A 26,379-nucleotide genomic window follows, 5' to 3' on the forward strand; every position below is an offset into this window, starting at 1 on the left:
CCATTGTACTTTTAAGCCCTCATTTTTCTCCCCCTCCTCTTCCTTTCACTCGTTTCGTCCCCATCCCATTGTCTGAATTCCCCTGGTGACATTTTATGTTGCAATTTGAAAACTGGAGGGCAAGAGATCAAGTGCAACAGAATCTCTTTGAAACCAATTGGTGGACTTGTTCGCCATCTACTTTTGTTCAGCGACCCCCACCCTCCTTTCTCATTTCATCCTCTTGTCTCCCCAGACCTCCATTGTGTTCCGCGAGGAATTCCTTATTTGTAGTGTATTTGCATTCTCTGATACCAGACAAGGACAAGCCTGATGTCTCGCCTTCCTCTGGACAGTTTCCCTGCCCGTTTGTAAATGAAACCCTCAGGGAGCGCTTGTCGACGGATGTGAGAAATTGGAGATTCGCGCAGAGTGATAGCCCAGCCTTGGAGAGTGTGTAGCCCTGATGTGCCACCAATGTCAAGAGATTGCAAATCAAGTGCTTTAATAACATCTCTGCTGGTTTTGTTTCTTGCTCTTGTTCTCCGGCGGAACCTTGAGACCCCGCTTTTGTCAGCCGGGATGTTCAGCGCTTACCGTGGCACGGCAACATCAGCAGACCCTCCTCTGTCACTCTAATTGATAAACATAGGCCTGATATCTTGTAATGAGCCTCCATTTTCTGGCCTATTATACTGGTTAACCCTCTCAACCCACAGAGGGAGAGGAGGAGGGGCAGCAAGGCATCATCTGACAACAACTACAGCATTTAGATAAGGCCTGCACTGTTACAACACCACTACTGCCAAACTCCTCTCCTCTCCCCAAGCCGGCGCATTATTTAGCAAAAACTGGTGTGAAAGGCAGTGACAAATGCGGCGGTAATTTGCTGTGACGTAAAGCTCATATGTGTGTTATGCTACAGCTTGTGCAAGTCATTAATAGGTGTGTGAACGCCTGGGCTCTATGTGTGCTTGTTGTCATTTTAAGCAATTTTGTGATTTTGGAGGAGATTATTGTTCTTTCCATTTCCCTGACTTCTCTCAAGTCGCTTTAACCAGCGGCCTGCTTCCTCCTCAAACTCCCAACACACATCCATAGTTATTTATTCGAACTGTGGATGAATTGTGGGAGACACGACTCAGCGTAATTGACTCGATTAATGCCAGCCATTATCTTTTCGTCCTCACAAAGCTGTCTCCTCCAGCAGAGCAGGCACCCATGCTGGCCCGACCCTGTCAGCTAGGCCTTGTAATGCAAGGCGTTGCCCATGATTACAGTGTCGCAAGTCATAACGGTCTCACTGCAGTTGTGCTTTGGCGGTTGTCTGGATAGGAACCTAAGGGAACATAGTCTGCTGTCCTTTTTTCCTCAGCTACACCCCTTTAAGCCGTTAAATGGGTCTATGTTTCTCTCATCTTCTGTCAAGCCATAAAGAGACATGCTGCTAATTGTAAACAGGAACACGTTTTCTTTACCATGCCTTTTAAAAAGCATTGAATTAACGCTTTGTTTGAAAATGCTTCTGTCAGTCTGGACCCAGGTGGAATCGAGGGAACCACGGCACAAATGGGGGGAAGATTTAGTTACTGAGTAAAAGCTGCTGTCTCAGCAGAAATCCTTCATCATAAGGGAGCGTATTCTCGAGGCGTCACATCAACAGAATGACCCCTGGAATTAACAGTGACTTGTCTTTTCCACTTTAAAGCAAACTGAACTCTGGGTTTTAATGGCACAAGTTATGCGTCCAGCTTTTCTGGTTGTTATTTTAGGGGTGAGTCTGTGAATTTGGCCTGTGCTCCCGTGGTCGACTTTGGCCGTGGATATGAGAAAAGCCCATTACAGCATGGAGGGTTTGGGTGTTTGGGCAGGCTCCACACACAGGTGATGAAGTGTTTGTTTATGGTTATGAGTCTGAACCCAGCACTGTTGATTAGTACTGCAGACTTTACATGTCTCAGACAGGAGCAGATGGAAATGGGCTCTTTATGAGCCGACTGCCTACCTGTTAAAAGGATTGGATAGCCACAGAACTGTTTACTGTGGGGAAAAGCATCATTCATACAATTATATATGAAAAACCATATTTTTTATTCAGTTAAATTATGCTCTTTTTTTCCACATTTGAATTTTATAAATACTGTATTCTAATTGGATTCATATTCTTAACATAAATTTAGGATTTGAGGTACCGTCCTCTCTTACAGTCTGTTCCAGTCGTCCCATTCCGGCTTGCCTGTACTTCCACTGATCATGATTAATGGAGAGACGGAGCACATGCACACAGTCATGAAAGAGGGAAAGCAAATTTACCCAGATATTTCTTTTCCCTACTCCTTTCATTTTGCTGTGTCGCAGGGCATGGTGTCGTAAGGTCAAGGCCAACTTTAATGCCACACAAAGAGACATAGATTGATAATTAAGGTCTAGCTGCCTTCAGAAAAGCCCCTCTAATGTGATTTATACCTATAGATTTTCTGTCAGATATGAAATGTTGTCGTTCAAATTGAAGAGGAGGACCCATTATAAAGCGCTTTAGTGGTAACTTTGGGGAAGCAGGTTGCATTTGCTCGACCATGCATCTGGATTAATAGGTACTGTACCATAGTGGCACCAGTGGGTTAGCTTAAGGTTAATTTGATAAGGACAATAACATACAACTGATGCTGCATCAATAATTTAATTATGACTATTCATTCTTCATATTGTAGCATTTTCTTTGTGTCGAGCCTGCAGAAGGAAACACAAATGCCCCACTGGATGCATAATTGTGTATGCAACTCCTCTTTCCATACATACTATTTGTAGTTTTCTTCATTCCATTTGTTATGCTAACCTTTATCAGGAATATAGCTTTGAAACAGTACCCAGTTCTCTCTCACTATCAGTGTGAGGCAACGGTACGAGTTGCTCCTGGAGAAGAGACGAAAAAATCAAAGCTCTGTTTCAAATTATAGCTGTTATTTTCTGTAGGTGTTTTAGTTTTACCATCTCTGCAGAGTTCAAAGGCTCATTCTGATAACAAATTCCGACAGAGAAAAATGTCCTCCCTGTGCATTGTGGGTATGGTGTGATTTGGTGAGCCGGAGGGCATTAGCAAATATGTGTCCACTGTTATTAATCAACATGACATGAGGGCAGAAATGACCCCGTGCTTTTCATTTACTTCTACCCAGGATAGAATTTCTGAACGTAAGAAAACACAACTTTACTTTCTGTATGGCTTCCATCGTCCTCTTCTGGCCAGATGTGTTATTGAAGAGATAACGGCTTTGTTTTATGTATATGCCTTGTGATACGCAGTTGTGCACGTTTTTGCCATGCACGCTGTTAGCTATCTGCAGGTGCAGTGTTTCTAAAGCATCTCTACTCTCTCCTTCCCCCCAGTCTCACTGTGCTCAGTACGCTGCAGAGAAGCGCGATGAGGAGAAAATGTGTGACCACCTGATCCGAGCGGCCAAATATCGTGACCATGTGACGGCCACGCAGCTCATCCAGAAGATAGTCCACATCCTGACAGACAAACATGGAGCGTGGGGAAGCTCCTCCATCAGGTAAAACACAGGCTGTGATAAATAAGCAGATTGAAATAGTGGAAGTACTGAACGGTGCTGTTCCTATGTCGTGCTGGCATAACTATTATTATATTTGTCATAACGGGGGAAATATTTCATGTCTAATTTACATTTGTCCTCAGAGACCCATTGCCTCACACATACAGCACATTAAACACACGGTTTATCCATTTCAGTATTTTCTTGCGTATATTTGCTTTATATTTGTAAAAATGACTAATTACTCCTTTATTCTTTTAAAATTGTATTTATTTCATTTATGACCAGGGGCAAGTGTCGCTCTGAGGCATTGCACAGAAAAGCATTTCATCAAAAAGGGCATGCACCATATTTGTATTTAGGAACCACGTTCATGCCGTGTCATTTTCTCACACGGCCTCTGTAATGGCTTTAATCTCGTCATAATCTTTGTCCACCCCTAAATACTCATGGGTTTGATGGAATTAGTTTTGCAAAGGTGAACATGTCAGCTCAGGGGCAAACGACGCATTGACTTTCGAGGGAGATGAAAGCCATTTTCTGAGCTCCATGCTCATTAGGAACAGAGGGAACCTTCTCCTCTGTGTTTGTTTCACCAAATAGGCAGCAGAATGCAGTGGAGTTCTCCCCTAATGATGGCTGTTTGTGCAGGTAGTGTGTAATGGTGAGCCGGAGAGGCGGCCGCTGGTTCATGCTTGTTAGGCTGAACCAACTCTCCAGAGACTCGTCTGGCGAGGCTTAGTTTACTGCAGGATCAAGACTACATCTCTAGCTGCCTTTTTTCGTGGTCTTATATCAGAATGTGTTGTTTTCTTTTTTTTCTTGTTGATTCATTTTTTTGTTCCCTCGCTTCCATTTCCCTCTCTACTCTCCTCTTGACATTTTTTCTTCTTCTCTCTGCTAGTGTGCTCACACAATGCTGCGCTATTTGCTATGGAGATTGGGTTCTCCAGGTCCCAGCCAGAACCCCCCCCCCTCCCATTACCGGCCCTTTATGCCGTTGCGCTATTGATGGTTTTCCTAATGGCTGCCGATGGGCGCGGGGAGTCATTGGCACTGGGCCTTGGAGTGCAGCGCTCTTTTAATAAATCACAATCAGTCCTGTGCCATTACATCAATATTTTTGGTCAATTACTGTGAAGGTCAGGTGGTGCAGCTTCACACCAGAGCCTATGGTATGTGGGCACGGGGAGAAACATCTGGTGCTGCAAACTTGAGAAAAAGCACAAATAAGAGGAACACAAACTCATACCTGCAGGCATCCATACACGCATACATTGAGTATATATGTATATGTACTATATGAGACATTTTCTTCACATACACAATGCATAAATGCCTACAACATTGCCGTGAAAATGAAACAAATACAAAGAGAGTATGTAGCTATGATGACGACCTTTTGTTTCTTGGGTGTAAAATCCAAGCTCGCCTGCCTACACACACACACTTACACAAACACACGGACACACTAAAGCCGTATTCCCCAAAGTTTCCATTCAATAAAGAGTCTGAAAATGAAAATATTATTTTCTCACAAGCTGATGGGAATTGTTGTTTCCTCACGGCAGGCATCTAATATCTTCTGACACAGCGTGACCCGCCTGAATGCAATTTGTGTCTTAATATCCAGCTTAGAGCAGCCATGGCCCCTGGAGAGAAGAGGTGTTAGGTGATTTTCCCTTTTTTCCTCTCCCCCCTGCTTTGTCTTCCTTCTCTCTCTCTCGCTCGCTCGCTCGCTCGCTCTCGCTCTCTCTCTCTCTCTCTCTCTCTCTCTCTCTCTCTCTCTCTCTCTCTCTCTCTCTCTCTCTCTCTCTCTCTCTCTCTCTCTCTCTCTCTCTCTCTCTCTCTCTCTCTCTCTCTCTCTCTCTCTCTCTCTCTCTCTCTCTCTCTCTCTCTCTCTCTCTCTCTCTCTCTCTCGTTCTTTCTATCACAACATTCAGTTTCTCTTTACTTTTCTCTCTCACTCCTCGCCATTTGTTTTTTTCCCTCTATTTTTTGCCACTGTCAACCCCGGCCGTATCCCCGAGCGTCCAAGCAAGAATCCATCCGCCAGAAAAGGCGGTAGATTTTCGTTTTGCTGCCCTTGTCTGTCATCTAGCTTCGAGAGATAGACAGACAGATCCCTAGACAGACAGACAAGGTAACTACCTGTTCATCCACACATTTCTGTCAAAGTGCCTTGAGACCCGGGTGTACAACATGCAAGTCTGCTGTCTAGTGAGAGAAAAAAAACATAAATGAACAACGAGCAAGGCGCAGCGTTTATTTGGGTCAAGAATCATCTTCAACGTATAGGACACAGAGACAAAGTCCACGGACAGAGAGGGGAGATGATGGAGAACGCCAACACACAGTCTCTGGGGGCCACACATGCGCCGCTCTCCTTTTTCCCCTCTCATACTTTCACTTTATTACATTCTAATAGGCTGACTAATGTACCATGGAAATTCACTCTGGATGCAGGAAGCTGAGGGAAGTGAAAGGAGGTAGCGGTGGACTGTGATGTCAGAATAGTGTGCACAGCTTCTTTTTTTTTTTCCAGAGGTGTTGATGTTGTTTCGACAAATGGAAACATAATTGAAGATGCCCAACTCCCACACATTTGCTGCTCTCCTAGTTTGTCAGACTTTTTCCCTTGTAAGACTGCCACCCTCATTCTTTTAGTTCCTCTCCTAACTCCTTCCCTACATCTAGTCCCTGAGAACACACACACACACACACACACACACACACACACACACACACACACACACACACACACACACACACACACACACACACACCTCTAGCACCAAACTCCTCTCTCTCTGCTCCTCCCTCATATAAGCAGCTCATTTTCTGCAGCACCGCCGCTCTAATGGACACCCTTAGGCTAGAGGCTTCCCAGCCAAGGGACATCCATCTTTTGGCATGTCACGCTCCCGCCCGGCAAAAAATCTTTGTGATGTGCACTCCAATTTTTCTTCAGTAAATCAAATCTTCCTTCCTTCAGAAAGACGAATGCTTTAGGGTTGGAGTGTTATAGAGAAAATCGATGCCGGCAAAATTGAAACAGTATGCCCCCGTATTGATCGGCCTTGTGAGATCGAAAACGAACAGCTTTGTAACTGTTCAGTCGGACAGTTAGCTGACCTGTAATGGACAAACTATTGATATTAGCATTACTATTTCTATCTTGTGCTATGTCATTTTGCCACTGCGCCACTGAGGGAAAGAAACTGGAGCAGAACGTTCAGTTAGAGCCAGAAAAGGGATTTTCCTTCTTTTCAAGTCATGACAAAGAAGATTGAATGAAATGGTGTCATATACAAACATACAGCGCTCCAGTAAAAATGGTTTGTCTTATTGCTCTATTTCTTTCTTACTTTTGAAATTTTGTTGACAAAATGACACAACTAATATAAATTTGGCTACATCAAGAAACATTGTTTTGTAGTGTGTGAATTTGCCTCCTCTTTTCTTTCTTTTTGAACCCAAACACATCATGGAGCCACTGCTTCTGGATTGCAACTGTGTAACACCCTCCCAAATAAATATTTAACTTTGCTCTGGACATATACACACAGCAGTGGTGTTATATTCAGGACAGACAAAATAAAAGGGAAATTTGTTTAATGCACCAGAGTTCGGCATGTTCAGCTGTTGTTATTTGTATGTTTCCACTACACACGTAAATCACAATTATGATACATAATACTAAATGTAATGCATGTGTTTAAGCCAAGGTCTGCACAGTGTCTCCCGGTTGCTCAATGTGCGTTTTTTTTATGGACGTGCTGTACAGTAAGGCTGCGCCGGTACTAAGCACACAGAGCTGAAAAAGGAAACTGGGGCTCCGTCACGTCAGCGGAGATTATAACCATAGGAAACCAGAGCATAACTGTTTAGAGTATCTCGAGGTTGGAAATGCGTGACACGAGAGGGGCAGGAAGACAGGGACGGAGAGAGAGACGGAGAGAGTGACGGGAAAACAGGAGGACAAAAAAGAGATGTGGTGCTGAACTCTCTTCTTGCCTTATACTTAATTCTACTGGTGACTGGTTCCTCAAAGCTGTAGGGTTGAGAGTTTTTCTGACCTGTAGATGAAGAATAACCACTAGATTTAGAGCTAATTCTAAAGACGTTCAAAAGCAAATTCAATGAAGAGCATTTCAACAAGTCTCAGAAGCGTGGTTGTCCCAGAAATCATTTGCAGTTGGTAGTTTTATATCTTCTAGATGTTATCTGAAAACAAGGCCCTTGTTTACATTGCGAGGGAAAAGATAGGGTCATCACTTTGTATAATATTACTGGTCATTCTGGGCTGTAATGGCTTTTGGTTTGTTTAGTAAAACTTGTAATCCCAGCACAAACATGGCCCGACGCTCTGTGCAGCTGGATCCATCTGCATCTCCCATCTCGCCCAGAGCGTCCCGCCGTCTCTGACTACTTCAAAACCAATTAGAAGCAGTTTGACCCGTGTTCATCCATCTGTCTTGATATGACCATAAACATGTAGCATAAACATATCGGGCCCGTCCTTGGTTCTGCTCGTCTTTGTAAACGCGGCCCTCGGTATCACGCAGGGATCTCCAGCACCAAAGTCCTTAAACGGTTTTAAACGTGAAACCCTCAGTCATTTCTCATGCACACTGACATGTGGCTGGGACCGAAAAGTTGTGACATGGAAAAAAGGATGTTCCCTAAATCTCCCGGGAGCATGTTCGCGCTTGACAGACACACATTCCATCAGTTACATAAAATACCGTGCCTCTGCAAGGCCCTACCGTGCAGTCTGGCTTATGGATATGAATTAGAATATATCCTCAATGATAACATTTACCCCAACTGTATATACACTACAGTGGCCGCGCTGTAAGGAATAGTAACAAAGTGTCATGGTGGAACATATTAACAGCTGATGATGTCCATATGTTAGGACGGCTAAGTGTTGCAGTGTGGACTAACTCCAAAAAAAGTCTACTCAGCGCATCATTTAAAATATTAAACTGGATTAGTACTTTTAATCATTACTTTGGAAATTATTAGATAATAAAATTCACAATTTATGGCACAGTGATGAGTTGCTAACATAGAGGGGAAAGGTGACCCGAGGATTACAGCATCCCATAAGAATTTACGAAGAATCCAATGAATGCTATATATTTATATATTAATAATAATAATAATAATAATAATATCTGTATATATTATTATTTCCCTCAAACATCATGTAAACACCATTACCTGTTGGAATTGGCATAAATCAAGTTACAACAATTATTGAAGTGTGCTCCATTGTTTTATAATTGGATGAACTGCACGTGTTCCCTCACCTTCTGTCCTACCACTGGTCAGCCGTATCAGCAGTGACGCATGAGCTGTATGTGCAACCGACAACACAGTCGTTTGAATGATGTGTAAAGACAAAAATCAATCCATAATGTGCATGTAGATATCCTGGCAGCTCTGGAGTCCGCCGGCTTCTGAGCACATGTATAATGGAATCCTTGTGCTGAAGTGTGAAGGAGGGCCGCCATCCCAGTAAGACCAATTACACTATCGTGCCTCAGTGCTCACAGCCGGAGCCCGGGTGTGACTCTGTAGCAACTCTCAGATTTATGAGTTTCATATACCCTTAAGAAAGTATATGGCCTTGGTGGAGCAAGGTCACGATAAAAGGCTGCTGATCAATATCTGAATGAAAAGCCATTTGGGAAGTTTTTAGAGCTTTTTTTCCCCTCCTTTCTCCCTGGATGCAATATCTGCGGAGTATTGATTGTCAGGGGCCAGTAGTTAGTCAAAGGCTATCTCCTTTGACTAACCCCTTTGCAACGTGTCAGCCCCCCCTCTTCCTCTTGATAGATTGGTATGCTTCCAGCCACTGTAATTACACCACGGAACCAGCAGGTCATTTATTTTCACACTTTCACCATTTGCCAAAAAATCCCCTTTATCTTTAGAATCCAGCACGTTCTCGTGCAGCCATAGCAAGAAAAGGGGCACATGAAATACTGGAGCCCCTGGTAGAGAGTGGAGGAGTCAGCAGAATCCACGACTCATAGAACTCCTGTTCTATGAGCCACGACTCATAGAACAGGAGGTCTATGAGTCGTGGCTTTGCTTTACACACCAAGGCTGGTGTCTCGGCCTGAGAAATGCTCATGACAAGTCACATGTGAAGACATTTGCAAGGGAAAAACTGTTTAATAATACAAAAAAGAAAAGTGAGGAATAAGTACACATGTACTGTACGACGGGATGTCTGAAACTAAAATATGAGTAAAAGTAAATACATTTTGGCTCCAGTGTAGGGTCAAAAATGCAGTACTCTGATGCAGTCGTTCCTATACGGCATGAAACTATAAATGATCCGATATAAATGATATTATAAATTCCTACATATACATAATTAAAATGAATCTCGGTTGAGCTGATGCATATTTTTCCCCTAATGGTTCTTTGTTAATTTATTATTTATTTTAGTTTCTTTTCTAGAATGAAGAGATAAATACATTGACTTTATTGTTAGTCAAGACCTGTTTGTATCACCGTTTCCATCATCCTGGCAATGGAATTGCTGCCATAGACATGATGTATCCACACACGCACACACGCAGCGTCATAAGTGCTGTATAATGGGCAACGCCGTATGATGGAGAGAGGGGAGGAGGGGCTCATGAATAGCAGACAGCCTCGCTAGATGAGATTGCCAAGCCTTCCAGCCCTGCATTACTAAAGCAAGAAACATGACAGACATGTGTACAAAGTGCAGAGAAGGGAGGACATCGCTGAGATGTTTATTGTTGCAGCAATTTCATGTAATTTCTTAAAATTATATACTTAACCAAACTTTTTGCTGGTTTGAATACGACATTTGTAGAGTTCTGCCTTTGTTCAGAGTTCTCATGTGAGACTATTCTGTAAAAAATAATCCACTTTTTGTTATCAATGTGAATTTCATGAGCGAAGAAAAACATGCTCAAGCTCCCAATCTCAACTGACCTTGAGCTCCTTCGCTCCTGTTTCCTTTTAGTGCATGTTAGAAAACCTCACGAGTTTAGATTTGTCAAACCATTCAAGATCAGCTCTGAAAGCTAGAGGTCAGGAGATTATTACAATGGGCCAGTAATGGCAGAATTATGCAACTCCGGTCCAGTGGATGCCCTCATTACCTAGCCGGAGTCGTGATAGATGACCTTAAATACTGTATGTGTTGTCAAAATCGCAGGAAAAATGTGAGTGTTCATCGAAAATACAGATGGCACCACTTCAACAGCCGTTGAAGTCTCTATGTACTATTTGTTATGGATTTGATGCTTGGACATCATTTTCACAAAGCCAGATGGCACTCAAGCTATTTTTACAGCAAGTTGCTAATTGATGAAAAGACCTTTATAACAGCATATTATCAACTCCTATCTTTGGTCAATATTTACTACCCTACTAAGCAAAATATTTTCCTTACAACTCCCATGAAAACAGATCTAATTAGTGTGCAATTTTCTGGCTTTTTGTTGGTGAATTTACACTGAGTGTAATTGCTGCTAATTGGAAGCTGTGCGCTAAGCTGTTGGTAATTAGGCCTCCATTTGCATTATTTCATTTGGCTGCACTGCGCTAAGGGGAGTCTGAAGCCTTTTGCCTCCCACCCATGGGAGTACTTTGATCCTCACAAGCTGGTGATGTTATATAGATGCAATATCACTCCCTCTTTTCAGATCGCCCTTTGAAAGCTTGTGGATAAATTGGAGTTAATTGGTAGGAGTGGAAGGAAGGTGCTCGTGTTGTGTTGGTTCTGAGAGTGTAAAGTCTTCCCTGAGTTAGAGAATTCAGTGTAAAGGGGGCAAGCAAGAGTGTGGAAAACAAACAAACAAGGCCTGTAAATATATATAATTTGCCTTAGTGTTAATGAATAATTCTCAGTTTTTCAAATTTACATGTTTTCCTTTCTGCTAAGAGTGATATTCTATCAGTTCAATATGATCTCCTCCAGTGTGGCTCTTTAATTCTAGAAATTACAATTCGTATTAAAAATGGACAAATTAAATGGCTCATTCCTGTCATTAATAATATGGATGAGCAAAATTGCATATGGACTGTCATTTAAAGGAATAAGATTGAAATGTTTCCAGGTCTGTGACCCTAACATTACCTCAGCTAGATCTTGTAAACAACATTAGGTGAGGAGAATTAACATACACATATGTAGATGGTCTCCTGTGCACTTCATTGCAGCAGGAAGGGTAAGCATGTAGAAAATCACTTTGGCGAGACTTAATCATGCCACACAATTTCAGCGGGACAGTATTTGGTCCTGTTTCATTTTAATTTCAGTCTGGAGGTATCATCGAAGCCATTGCTGCCACCATTTGACAAAGAGCCAGCGCTCCAGCAACCAGTCCTCAACATGACAAATCCTCAATCTACTCCCGCTCTCCCGTTTCTTCTAAACACATGGTTTATGCAAATCAAAGCAAAATGATCTTGGGGATAGCAGCAATGTTTGAGAAATTTGAGGGTTGCCAATAGAGGCTGGCATTAATATAAAATAAGCAAGGGGAGAAATGCCTTCTGCCTATGCGCTCTTATTGACTGAACCAAAATTAATCCAGCTGAAAAGTTATAAATGACTGTTTGTCTGTGCCAAAGTGCAGTCCCCTTCGTGATATATGAAGGCATATTCACTCTGCATGTCCTGCTTGCTATGATAAAGGGCACCTTTATCATTTACATAATCTCAAATGCCTGGAAAATAAACCCATGCAAAACAGGCATATTTCCTCTACTTCTCTGCATACACCCTCAATTCCATGTTTTTTTTTACCTCAAATCTTATTTCTAATAATAAGTGACGCCGTGCTTGTTGTAATGCTTTTGGTTAAAAAAAAGAAAGAAAAAGAAATGACAAGGCATAAGAGAAGCGTCCTGCTTGTGCCTCATGTCTGATTGGATCTTGATGGATGGTTCTCATTCATCCTTGTCAGAAAAAGAACAATTGTGCCATTGAAATAGCTGCTATCAAACTTTCAGGACCTGCAGAGAGAATCTATTAACATGTTTTCATTGGCTGTGCGAGGAGCTCCCACTGAACGATAAGCAGCGTGCGTGGATTCTCACACAATCTTGGAATTACAATCGTATGACTATTAATACAGGTTGAAAGAGACAGAATTGGGTTGACTTTTTTTTTAATTCTGTATTTTGAGATTTTCTTAGTTAATGTCAGAGTAGTGTGATATTTAGGATTAGATTAATGAGACTTAACCTTAATGCCTCCCGAGGGAAATTCAATGATGATGCTGATGCAGCAGCAAATAGGCACAGAGAAAAATACATGTATACTTGCAAATATCTAACAAACCAAGATTCACTTAATGCATGGAAAATAAATAGACTCTAAATAGATTTGTTTTTATTTAACAAATTTGATTCAACACCACTGACCTTCTTATACAGTATACTCACTTTTTTATTTAATGGATATCTGTCATTATTTGTGTATAGTATCGTCATTTTAACTTAATTCTAATGTGAAAATCTTCCTAAATTTGTGGTTAGTTTAATGTGTCCATTAATTCTTCCTGTTGGCAAACAAATGAAATTTATAGTGAGAGCACCGCTTGTGGTTCTCTATGAATTTCCAGGTCAGAACATGGATTGGCGATGACATCATCAATGCATTTGACTCAACCCTCTCCTTTCCCTAAACACTGCTCTCCAAACAAGCATTTCATCAATCCCGAACCAGCTCTCGCACTGAACATCAACCTACAGTTAAACCGTTGAGCATGTCACCTACCCATGCCAGATCTACTTGGAAGCCTGCTCTGTTTTGATGTAAACGGACAATTTAGGAGTGCAATCGAGATTTTAAAGAGCCCGCCAGTGAAGGATCCGCTCGGAGTCTGCGGATGGTTTGCGTTTGAGTTTATTAGATGAAGGCATAACTGTTGTGTTCACTCGTTAGAAAGAAAGACGATAAGGGCCACATGAAAGGAGAAACCCGAGCGCCCCCATTTATCCTCTCTGTTGGTAAACCTCCACAAATTTACAACTCCACAATCCTGAAGAGCACCCAAAAGATGTTTGGGAGAAAAAAAGAGGTGATTACTATTTACTACTTCACATAAAATTTTTCCGGACTCTGTTTCATCAGTAGCCAATGTGGTCTGCATTAAAGAGGCTTGGAACGGCTCAACACACACACACACACACACACACACACACACACACACACACACACACACACACACACAGTAGGTATATCATGCAAGAACTTATAAATATTACATCGACATTAAAGAACACACACTCCCTCTGTCAGATTCTGTGTGTGTGTGTGTGTGTGTGTATCTGCCGGGTTCATCTTCAGAGGCTGGTGGCCTCTCAGCAGGCTTAACGAGCAGCCTCCCAGACACCTTTTATGACCGAACTAATTACTAATTACACAAGTGGTTTGTGGGAGCCGCAGCACAACACTGGCCCTTTGTTATTTTAATTGTTGTTATTTTGAAGAATGGCGCTTCAGTAAATTCTGCCACGGATGCCCCAGAAGGATGGATGGGCTCTGAATAATTTATCATCTTTGTGGAAACACACTCTGCGTGGGGCGCGGGAGCCGCATCGCAGCGTACGTCTCTGTTCTTGTTACGGCGGAGCTCGTGGTCGGGGATTGATGACGAGGGTATCTCCCATCATGCGTCCACCTCTCCTAGTCCCCCCCCTCCCTCCTTTGTCATTAGGACTCCCATTGTCTCTTGCTCTAAGAGGGTTGGATGAATATGACTGGCAGAGGTGGTCCCCATCATGGCACAACTAATTATTCCACCCAATGCCTGCCCTCCTGATGGATGAATGTGTATTGTGTGGACTGTACACACACATACACCACCCCACCCCCCCTTCACAGGATGAGAGACGAGTGTGTCCTGATTCTGAGCTCTGCGCCTTGCTCAACCTTGATAATTATTTTCATAGATGAATACCATTGGAGGCAGGATGATGAAGTGGCCATTTGCGTGCTGAGACTATCGCATGCAAACACAGAGCGGGCTTTGTGACTGGGGAGAAATCTGGTCCTGCACAGGCCCGTGTCCCCTGTGCCTTTTGAACATGTATTACGCACACGCTCACACACTCACACACTCACACACTCACACACTCTCACTCTCTTTCTTCATTCTGAATATGCTTAATCTTCTGTTGGGCCTTTTTTCCCCTCCACCATTTCACTTCTTCTTCTTTCTTGTGTTGTCGCTGTACTACTCCATGTTGATCTCCTACGCTTTGAATTAAATTCCCCTTAACACAGTGCTTCACTTCCAGCCGCAACATACGCTAGGTGCAGCATCTACGCTCAGATTTTTTGGGGCAGATAAATCAAGTAATTAATGGTTTTCATTAGCCGGGGTGGGCATACGGGATCTTAAAGGACCCGCTTGGAAATTGTATTTATTTTCTTGCGTTAAGCTCCTTTCCCCTTTTAGAGGCCCCTGCGTGATCATTGGTGTTGGGCTGAAGATTTGTGTGGAGCCCCCAGCCCAGAGCAACGTTGGAGAGTAGATCACATAAAGTACGCTGAGGTGCTCCCCTCGTAGCCTCTGCCACCGAAACCATAAACTTTGTCTTCCTGCACCGTCGCAGGATGCACTGTAGCCACTTATTTTATGTACAACTTAATTTTTTTTACATTATTTTGCCAGTATAATTTTGTGTTGTTTCAACCGGGTTGTTGTTTTGTTTATGTTTTTTGTGCATTTTTTTTAGGGTTTCAAGCATCATTTTACTCGGATGAAATATCTCAGCTGAGTACCAGTGTGCCTCTCCAGAGTTTATCGGCTTCAGATATCTAACTTTATATCACTTGAGTGCTTGGACCCTCTGGCACAGTCAAACTTATTTTCACTTTTCACACAGTGCGGTGGAATTGTCAACATTTACAGTGTTTCACCATACCATGCCCAATTGGCACAGTGGGCTTTAGGGCACCTATTGGTTAATGGTTACTTAAACTCAACCCCCAGCACATTTAAAGAGAAGTCGGGACATTGGCTTTATTTTGTTGCTAATTTGTTCTCTTAGCATATGAAAAATGGATATATAAGGTTAATATAAAGTCAGGCAAGCAAGATTTGAACCTGAATGAATGTTATTTTTCTCTCGCTGCCTGAGTGGTTCATCTGTTTTTACGAAGTCACTCTGAATAATTGAACCAGTGATATTTTGTGGCGTACCTGTATACGTCCCAATGTTCTCAGATGAGCTAGAAGAGAAAACAAATGTGATGATTGTGATGAGAAAGAAAATGTTCTCCTGCTGTGTTGTGCCTCTGGGCCTTGGGTCATAAATATTTTAGATTCAATTTTAATTCAATCTTTTTTAAAAACAGAAGTGATATTTTATTATCGATTGGTAGTATAAATGCACAATGCTATAGGGCCTGACTCCTCATTAAAAGTTAACACTTCCTTTGCCTCGAGAGCCAAAATGATTTACTGACTCGGCCTGGTAACGGAGATGTAAATTGGGAAGAAAAATGGAGGCTACAGACGTTGATTAATATTGGTAATGCTATCCTCCCCCTCCTCTGTGTTTGTAATGGCCCTCTTATCCCACTAGCCGTGGGTCCTGACAAGAGGTATCCTGCTGGGCTTGAAATGAGCCTGGAATGGGAGCACGTGCCACAGGAGTGTGTGGAAACTGATCACGCTGTCATTTGCTCATTCCACTGTGATGTGCTCGGCGAGTTCACCTTCTAAGAAAAAAAGGAAAGTGGAACAACCGCAGCACCTTCACCCCGGAGAAGGCCCGATTGTTATTGTCAAGGACAGGGATGCAGGGATTTAGATCTCTGTTTGTGTACAAATGAATGTTTTTAAAGAGAGAATCTGAGGGTGAAAAAAAACCCCCAAAAATCCAAAACAATGCTGGCTTTATGTACGCTGGGTCGGACTGAGCGCTAATGCTGGGCCGCTATACCATGCTGGCTGGTAATTGCTAACACATGTGTTACCTCTGTCTCATTGCAGCCGGCCGAGGGAGTTCTGGCGCCTGGACTACTGGGAGGACGATTTAAGGCGCCGACGTCGCTTCATCAGGAACCCCTTTGGATCCACTCACTCAGAGGCTACGCTCAAAGCCGCCGCCGAGCACGGTCAGTTCCCCCAGCATCCATCTGCTCACTTTGGTGGCTGTGCCGGGTACAAGGCAGTAAAAATTCGCGCTCCCGTTGTAATAAAAAGATTTATTGTGCCACAAGATGCAGTAAAGTCGCACCCTCATTTCAAGTTTCACACAGGTAATTTCCTACTTTGACACCCATTATGCAAAGCTGAGCAAATACTCTGTCAGCCTAAGTGCCAGCACGTTCTCACCCTTACTTCAAAATCTTGTTTTGACCTGAACGGCTGTGAAATATGACATGAAAGGTGAATTTTTGTTCATTCTTTTTTCTTATTGCATGGCAGTGGCTGATTTCAGTGGTAAGTACATCCAAGCTCTCCCTTTTGTTATGTCTCACTTTAAATCACAATGGTTTTCTGCTCGTGTCTTGATTATTTGTGCATGTTTATCAGGCATTCCTATGCAGCATTAATTTTTGGGGGAAAAAATCTTTGGAATTAGAATGTGTTTACCATTCATTTCTGCATGATGAGGTCAAATTATACAAGGTTTGGAACTTCAGTACAGTTGTGGTACCCAGACCAGCAGTGATAACTTTTTCATTGGAATTCTGTCCAGTTGCTCTCCTTGCTCTATTGTTTCTGGGCACTTGTCCATAAAGGCAGGTGCAAATTTTCAGTAAATCTTTTCTACATTCTTGGAGCAACTTAAGATTCCAAAAAGTCCCTCGTAACCACAATATCTAAACAGCACACAGCACATGAAAATAACGTCATAGTGGACCCCATGGACGGGTACCACCCAAATGTCCCCTTAAATGCAACATCATTTTTGAAGACAAATCACAAGTGTGACAGGAGTCGATACGAATGTGATCTAAAAGCAATAAGTGTTGGGGAGGCTGAAATCCTGGGAGACTCTTGGTCTTCTGTTATGGCAGCAGCATGGAGACAACTGGAGACTGAGACCAGCCAGTCCATCCAGCTGGTCACTTTTCTAATCCGCCACGTCCCCTCTCAGCTAGTTCAAGACAGAGAGCAGTACACATCACGTGTCATCACCAACCAGCCAACAACATAAAGTGATTAGCTGCTCCATTAAGGGTTGAGAAAACTCCCTGTCTTTGGCTCATAAAACATTTTCAAAGCCCGCTGGATTATGATGAAAAATGAACCGGGGCTCCTAAAACGAGTCTGTTTTCCTCCGATTCTGAAACGTTGACATTTTGAGGATACATGGTTTCTATTAGACACCATTATGTATTCATAATTGCTGGCACTGCCAGTTTGTAATTCAGGTATTTGATATGGCCTTCAGTTTGATTCAAAACTACTTCAGCTCACATACTGCATATATTCATCATCCAACGAAGACAAATTCCTCAAAACAACATTTGGTTTCAAAGTCAAGTCTGTGTAAAAATAGCCGGCAGCGAGTTGTGGCAAGGGTACGCTACCTCAAGAGAGTGCAGTGCCTGGCTGGAGTATGGGAATATATCATTAAAATAACTCCCTGACATTGAAGCCTGACGGCATCCATTTTCTGATGTAACCTTTCGTCTTGTTTTAGTCGACCCGACATTTGTTACGGAAGTGCAGCTCAAGATGAGAATGCAGGGCTGAGTTTTCAGACGGAGCACAAAGGTCATATCTGGCTGTAATTATATTCATCAGATGGAGAGAGAAAACGCAGTCTCACTCTCTAAGAAAATATTTAGTATAAGATCAAGCCTGTGTTTGTCCCATCATCTCGCTACTTGTGGTAGCACTCTTCAGTTCTGACACCTAATTATTAATTAGAATAAATAAGAAATAGGAGATTAAATGTTGCATGTTTCATTAAGTAAGCAGGGAATGCTTCTATCAAACTTTCCTCCTTTAAACATAGAGAATAGATGCGTTTCTGTATAAAGAGTAAGGACAACTGTGATCATTCATACCCAGCCAAGATGATTTTGCTGTGTGTGTGTGTGTGTGTGTGTGTGTGTGTGCGTGTGCGTGCCAGTAGGTTTGAGTAGGCTGCTATGTATTTATGGCTAGAAAGAGCCATCTTTTCTGGGGGATTGATTTGGCCTGGTCTAGGGCCCGTGTACCAGAGGTGGCAGAGTAAATACCTGAAGACTAATGTCTCTGTTCTGGTAATCAATACTCGCCTCATGACCAAACTCCTGGCTACACTCCTGTTAAAAACAAATTTGTTAATTCTGACAATTTAATTGCCGCAACCATGCATGCCTTGAGTTGTAATAAGCAGGTTGTTTGAGCCTCTCAGTCGGGAAATGGGGGTCTTGGAAAAAGAGTAACCTAGTGGGATTTATGCAGGTTTCTGCTGCTGGTGTGATGAGTGATTAGGCTGTAGTGCCTTTAGTGGATATTTGGTTAATGTGGCATAAACCTGTTCATCGCAGAGAGTGTTCATTTTGGGCCTTATTATTTTTGGTCACAGTTATGAATGTGAAACGATAGGCCCTAATCCTTTTCTGCACCTCCAAAATTGATTGGAAACCGTTTTCTGTTAGAAATAACAACGCATTTCACTCTTGCACACTTGTCCAACTGTTGAAATGTTGTGCCTCCAAAAGTTAAGCAGCTATTTTGTCAAGCTTGCATATTCAAGATGATCCTCCTGCCAAACACTAATACACACACACACACACACACACACACACACACACACACACACACACACACACACACACACACACACACAACCACACACACACACACAACCACATCACTGCACTCCTATGGTTGTCAAAATAGCAGGCGTAATAAACTGAATACCAGCAAGAAAAATTAGCACACAGCACACACACACATTTCTTTCATGCACGTCTGGCGATACATAATCACATAAATCTGCTCAGAATAGCTTTTCCTTGTTATTCTAATAAACTAAGCCAAATCGTATATTAACTGATCTTCATTCTAGCTTTTAGTCGTAGTTTGACCAGTGCGTATTATACTAAAACAAACATTCATACGTTGTGTTTTGGGGTAATAGATGTAGGCAGTTTCATCACAAACGCAACGTGTGGTTACATCAGACATGAACGTATTTGATATGTTGTCCTACCTGCCTATCGGGCCGGGAATTTGCCCAGCGTGTTTACAATGGGCGCAAACATAACTTATAGAGACTGGACTTACAACTCTGTTTTTAAGCTCATCTGACAAGCCCCCCTGTCCACTTGCTTGGTGTGAATACAATGGCATGTGGTACGTATTAGGGGAGCTGGTAGTAATTTCGGTGCTGCTAACTAAAGAATCCTCCAGGGAGGCTTAATTACAGGAAGACCATTCTAAATATCAGTGGGTTGCATATTTTCCATGACAAGAGATTTTTTAGGCTCGGCTCTTCAAGAGTTTTTCGAGGTATGGAACCGTGCAACGCAGCCATGCATTTGTAGGAAACGCGTTTGATCTCCTCCCCCCCCCTAAAGGTGACGACGAATAATATCCACCGGCTATGTTCTAGCGATTTTAATGCACACGAAATGTTAATGTTGAACAACGCAACACGTGCACAGAGGCAGCAAACAGGCCATGTTTACAGAGAGAGAGAGAGAGAGAGAGGACTCGCCAGCCTCTTCTGCGTCTGTGGATCCTTCCCATGCACCACTGGGGAATGCAAAGGCTCTGTAAATGTTTGCAGATTACCATTTTTCTTAAATAATCCATTCGGAACCTCAAGTCATGTTTGGTTGGAATCAAAATGGGCAGCGTACGACCCTCGCGAGATGTGTTTGGCTGATCTTTGGCTGAAAAGCTGTTTGTTTTGATGTACGTTTAAATGCTTAATGTATGGGTGTCGGCTGAGTGTTTATAGGGTTAGATTATGTCATTTTTGCGTCTGCTGAGCTCTTTGTTCCTCCCTGCGAAAAATAGCTGCACTAGTCTGACTCCAATTGTTTTGCTCTTCATTTGTAAATCCACGTTACATTGAAGTCGGTTAGTTTCCTCCCCATGTAACGTTTCCAGATGTATATACAGATAATACATAGATAGATAAATAAAGATTCATACCAAATAACATAAGTAAGACTATTCAAATATGATTTAGATGAACTGTTGAATTAATGTTGTAAAAATTCTTCTGGTATTTGACTTCTTATTATTTACCACTACACCGGTGAAAGCAATAAGTTAAAGCCAAGGCAGAGCTATAAAAAGGCCAAATCTTGTTTAGAGTCATTTTAGAGCACATCTGTACTTAATGTTTCAGCATGTGGTGTGCAGTGATATTGATCTTTCTTCAACATTTTACAGTTTGTTCACAATTATTGATGCTGATCTGCCTGCTGAAATTTGCTGTGTATTTTTTTTTATAGACCTGACATCTAAACAAATGTGAATAAGTTAAAAAGAAAGACCTGTTTTTCCCCTTCAGCCTCCGAGGAGGACATCCTAAAAGGCAACCAGTCCATCAGGGGTCAGGCTCTGGGAAATCCAAGCTCGGAGAACGAGGCGTTCCTGGACGGAGACGACGACGCTCTGTCGTCCTTAGAGGAGAAGGAGTTAGAGAACTTAACAGGTAAGGCGTCTCTGGTGCTCAGTGCTCACTGCTTCTCTCCAGTACCCCACCGCCCCCGCCGCTGCCGCCGCCGCCGAGCTTCCTTGTTTGTTCTGCATCTTGACTCTAAATAAAGAACTAAATGTCCTGTCATCTCCACACAGCCTAATATTCCCTTCACTCCATCCCGCACTGTTTCTCTGTGTTGAATAATGACCTTGTCACGTGTGCAGGCATCCGTGTCTCTCCCGGTTGCCTGAGTTGCACTGATACACACACCTGTCCTTTGCTGTAATATAACAGTAACACTCATATTTATTCCTGAATCAGTTGTTGTTGCAGAATAGTAGGTTCCTGGTGTGCAGCAACATAGAATGTTCTAATTTTCAAATGTGTGAGAGCAGATAAAAACACATTCTCTCTTTTGACACTAGATCTGCTTTAGGAGCATTTATAGAAGATGGACCACTGGCTAAAACTTTGCCCCCCTCTCCCCTCCCCTCGCCAGATTTCATTCGCCTGATCAAATGACTGCAGCAAGGAATTTGTATCCTTCTTATTTTCATTCAGGCCAGCATCTCCACATCTTTATTGATTTGGATTTGTCTGTTATTGAAACGATCTTAATTAAATATCATATAATCTGCTAATCGGATCGGAGTGTAATTCCACATTTTCATCCAGTGACAGAGCAGAGCTTTACCATACTAAGCTGCTTTGATAATGGGGCTCCGGAGCTTTATTGAAATATAATGCAAGTGGATGACAAAGGGGATTAAACGTTGCATCCCTGACTAATAAAGTCCAAGTGTTCACTTTCCCTTCTCAAGCAGGTGTAATAGACAAACAAACGATAGAACGTGTCAATAATCAATCTACTGGAGTCTGTTTATTCCATGTTTTCCCCCCTTTTGCTTGACTCCTCGTGGGGAATGGGGGGATGGATGGTGGAGGGGGGGAGCTTTCAGGGAAACGAGCCCGGGATCCGAGCAGCCACACATGTGCAAACACAAAAGCCTGAGCCCGGGCAGAGCTTCCACCCACAAGCTCCCCAGAGCCGGACCCTCATTGTCATACATGGCATAAATTAAGATTGATGAGAGATTAAACAGAGCTTCACCCAGCGTGGCCCGCAATCAATGGATCCCTGACCGACTGTCAGCTCAACCTTTTGACAAATAAGTCCTACAGTTTGATATTTTATTTTACTGACAGATTGGTTAAGGATGATGGGGGGGTGGCGGGGATACAAAAGTTTGCTGTATTTGTAGTTTCGCCATGTTCTTACATCGCCGGATATAAATAGACACGAGTGATTATTCGCGTGTTTATCTTCAGGTCAACCAATGATCATCTCGCTCATTAATTACGCACATTATCATTGAAGGCTGGTGTTTATTTTTGGAAAATCAGTGCGACCTCTCTTCCTCACAGCTGCCTTTATTTTTGCGTCTATCCGTGTGTGTTTGTGTGTTTGTGTCTGACCCCCGGGCTTCTCGGTGTGTGTGTGTGTGTCCCTCCCCAGGCCCGGTGAACCTGAGCGCCACCGCTCAGCTGGTGGCTCCGGCCGCGGTAGTGAGAGGCACCCTGTCCGTCACCGCCTCCGAGCTCTACTTCGAGGTGGACGAGGACGATCCCGGCTTCAAGGCCGTCGACCCGAAGGTAAGACGCCGTGAACACGGATCGAACCTCGGAACCTGCCAGAACTGTCCCGCTAAACGCAACAAGCAGACATCGCCTCCCAATCCAACATGGAGACACAAGTTAATAACTCCAAAATACAATTATTTAAAAGTTTGCCTAATTATCATGGTTATAAAAATGAGCATTGAGTGTTTTTACTCTGCCTTTCGGGTGAAAAAGAGAAGACTAATAACGCGTAAAAACATTGTGTTTTACATATTTGAATATTTGGGAGAAAAAAAACCAATTATCTTTTTTTCTACCGGTTTTTATAAAACTTATTTAAAAAAAAAAATACCTCACATCGTTGATCACTGTCAAATATGAAAAATAAATGTTAATCAACCGCCTTTGAGTCATAAACAAGGGGATAAACTCATCTGGGAAACAAACTAAACGCTAAATGTTATTAGCGTAATATATTGTTTTACTAAAGGCAAATGTAGCATTTTTTTTTTAAACTCCAGTGAAATATTGATCCTTGAATAAAAATAACCCCCACAGTATTTGGAGGAATACAGACACTTGTGAGGCAGACGAGCTGACCCACAGGTGGTTGTGTGTTTAGAGGTATTACGATTTAATTCACCTCCAAGCTTATTTGGATTTTTTTTTTAAATGCAAAGGCGTGTATTTTTATATTTCAGTTATTGTCAAAATATTCATATTAAATGTAATGACCCTAGTTGATCGTGTGTTATCCTTCGCGCTGAGGCTCGTGTTGCGTTTGAGGCCCTGTTGCGAGTGTGCCGCAGCGCTTCTCTCTAAGGCCTGCACGCATCCCAAACGCATCACATCGTTTATACTCGTGCTAAACTCTTATTTGAGCTTGGGGTGGCATTTTTAAAAAGGAACTTGTGTCCCCCCCCCAAAAAAAACGAGGCGGTGAGATATCCCAGCTTCAGTCCTTTTCTCCTCTCCTTTTCCGGCGTTGAACCACAGACACAGTTTCTCTCTCGAATCATAAAGTGAAATGTAACAGATTTGCCTGTCAGCTCAGTTGTCAAAACATGTCAAGAAACGAAGCCAAGTTGTAATTTAATTGCAACGTTTTATTAACATTTCATTTTGACTCACATAATGAAAAAATTTGAACTTGGCACGCTACATTTTATTCTTTCACTTAACGCTTTTGTGCATGTTTTTAAATAAAAAGTTTCTTCACTTGGTGAAAACATTTAAACAAGACAACTAAAAGTTCTTACATTTATCTGAAAATGTACCTTCACTTTGTCTCTGGCAGTGGCCCGATTGCTCCATGTTTTCAAATTGTTTTCTCGTGGTTATATTGTTACTGAATTCTTTCACATTGCTCGGAGAACCAGTTGGAGAATCACCACTTCCCCACGCTGATTTCCTCCTTTTATCCCAAATGTCTCTTAGTCTCTTAGTTTGCATGGGTCGCTTCATAATTTGTCCAAACTTTTCGCATTGGTGAGGATTTCCCTCGCTAGTCTCCACGTCTGCTTAGCAGCAGCCTCCAGGGCAGAGTGAGGCTTTCCCTGAAACAAGTCCAAGTTTGGCAAGAAGTAATGGGGGCATCTGCGGCACTGCAGGCAGGATATGAGCTGCAGCAGGATGCCGTTCAGTCGGTCTCCGAGGCAAGACTCGTCCCAGTCGGTCTCCCTCGGGTGTTTCTCGCACTCGTACAGCAGCAGGGTCTTCATGTGGTAGTTGTGAAGCGGCTGTCCCGGTAGCTCCAGGTGACGGTCCCTCAGAGTCTTCAGCACGGAGAGGCATTTCTTCCTGCAGCCGGCCATCAGCAGCCTGTTCTCGGCCTCGCTGAACTGCAGCACCCAGGCGTCGCTCTCCGCCGAGCTCTGCTTCCCCGTTAACGAGTAGCACTCTTTGGAGAGCAAGTTAAACCCCTCGGCCTTGACTTCTGCCACCCGGTTAGGACCGGGCCAGGGGATGTGGGGCATGGGCCACTGAGCCGCGCTGCGAGGCCAAATCCCGGTGCACTTGAACGCGGGGGTGATCTGCACCACGTACCTCTCCCTGATTCGCAATTTGACCTCGCTGGTGTCCGCCACCATCTTAACCACGTCTCGGTAGCTGCACTTATCCACGGCCTGTGCCACCAGAGTCTGAAACCGGGAGCGGATCTTCCTGGCGGACAGGTAGCCAGAGGCGGTGATGAACTCGACCCACAGCGACATGCTCCTTTTGCGGCCGTCACTCAGCTTCAGCACCGCGCAGCCGGGCAAGGAGCCGTCGTCGACAAAGTTGAACACCCCCATTTGGTTGAGGTAGAGCACCACCTCGAACTCGTTGGGGGAGATGACCTCCATCCCCTCGTAGCGCGCGTCTATCTCGCTGAGGGAGCTGATGAACCGGGGCTCCTGCACTTCCACTTCTTTCAGGACATCCGACACCACTTTGCAAACCTCCCTGATGGTCTTCGCAATGGCCGCTTTGCGAGATTGGCACCTCTCGTTGTAATATTTGTTGAGCTGGTAAACCAGCTTCGCCTGCGTCGCGATCATGTTAGGGCAGAGGTCCGGGCTGTACACCGGAGAGTCGCAGTAAGCTGACGGATCCAATGCTTACCGGTAAAGCCAGAGGCAGACGCTTCCCCGTGCAGTAAAAATGTGTAATCAAAAGTTTTTTTTTTAGTTTTTTTTTCAAAGTTTTTTTTTTCGCTTTTTGCAGCGGATAGACGTCAGTGTGAGGAGGAGGAAGCGGATAGGGATGCGACGTAATAGGCTGCTAAATATCAGTCCAGCTCTGAAGCGCTCCCAGCACGGCTATAGGTTGATGCATTATCAGCTGCTGGAGGTTCACCATCCGCGTCCTGCCGTCTGCCGCCGCGAAACGCTTAACTCAAAGGCTCAAACGTACGCTGTGACCACTCATGTCCACGGAAAGTGCCGCGACTTGTGTCCTCCGCGCCCCCCAGCTCACTTTCGTCCACACTCAGCTGTGAGCCGGACTTGTGTACTTTATGAATGGCCCCTTCAGCTAGAGTGAGAGGGGGTCGGGCTTGTGCTCCTGCAATCATATGCGGAGCTGTCAGTGCGAGCAGCCAATCACGTGCGGAGCTGTCAGTGCAAGCAGCCAATCAGGGGCGTCGCAGGCGGACACACTGGCCCCGCCCCCGTTTCCCCCCTCCCAACCCCCCCCCCCTCAAGCATACGAGCTCATCCAGCGCGCCTCAGCTGCATGCGGTGTCCGAGCTTCCACCCGTGTTTTGCCGACGCGGGGAAGAGACGAGCTCGGTGCACGCAGCCAGCAGCCTCGACACACACACACACACACACACACACACACACACACACACACACACACACACACACACACACACACACACACACACACACACACACCTCTCTATAAGTCACCGCCTTTAACTGTTTCTCAAGACAAGTTGTTTGCCTGCGAGTCCAGCCGGTGCGTATATGGAGGAATTGGGGATTATAGTGTGACTGTCAGCCGGTAACTTTTAAATCCAGATATTCTGTCTTTGTGTCTCGATCGCCGGTGGTTTATTCTTCTTGAAAGACTCAGTAAATGCTGTATTTTCCTCATTAATTGGTGTTAAATA

At 43.6% G+C, this 26,379-nt stretch overlaps 2 protein-coding genes across 6 annotated transcripts in view; one reads left to right on the top strand and one right to left on the bottom strand.

Moving 5' to 3' along the window:
- Window positions 1–26,379, top strand: part of lrba (LPS-responsive vesicle trafficking, beach and anchor containing) — a 149,985-nt gene that overhangs the window by 68,611 nt on the left and 54,995 nt on the right. For 3 of the 5 annotated variants that reach the window (XM_076147643.1, XM_076147645.1, XM_076147644.1), the window contains exons 36-40: window positions 3,367–3,533; window positions 16,547–16,671; window positions 16,985–16,999; window positions 21,030–21,173; window positions 22,678–22,814. In XM_076147643.1, the coding sequence (XP_076003758.1) occupies window positions 3,367–3,533; window positions 16,547–16,671; window positions 16,985–16,999; window positions 21,030–21,173; window positions 22,678–22,814 (588 nt within the window). The remainder of the gene's footprint in view (window positions 1–3,366; window positions 3,534–16,546; window positions 16,672–16,984; window positions 17,000–21,029; window positions 21,174–22,677; window positions 22,815–26,379) is intronic. The other 2 variants (XM_076147646.1, XM_076147647.1) reach the window with 1 other exon arrangement.
- On the bottom strand, window positions 23,573–25,786 carry mab21l2 (mab-21-like 2). Its single transcript, XM_076147648.1, has one exon. The coding sequence runs from the start codon at window positions 25,319–25,321 to the stop codon at window positions 24,242–24,244; it is 1,080 nt and encodes a 359-aa protein (XP_076003763.1). The 5' UTR covers window positions 25,322–25,786; the 3' UTR covers window positions 23,573–24,241.

This window comes from Genypterus blacodes, unplaced genomic scaffold (assembly GCF_046128005.1).
Source record: "Genypterus blacodes isolate CSIRO-AG114 ecotype Tasmania unplaced genomic scaffold, CSIRO-AGI_Gbla_v1 ptg000039l_1, whole genome shotgun sequence".
Classification (NCBI taxonomy): Eukaryota; Metazoa; Chordata; class Actinopteri; order Ophidiiformes; family Ophidiidae; genus Genypterus; species Genypterus blacodes.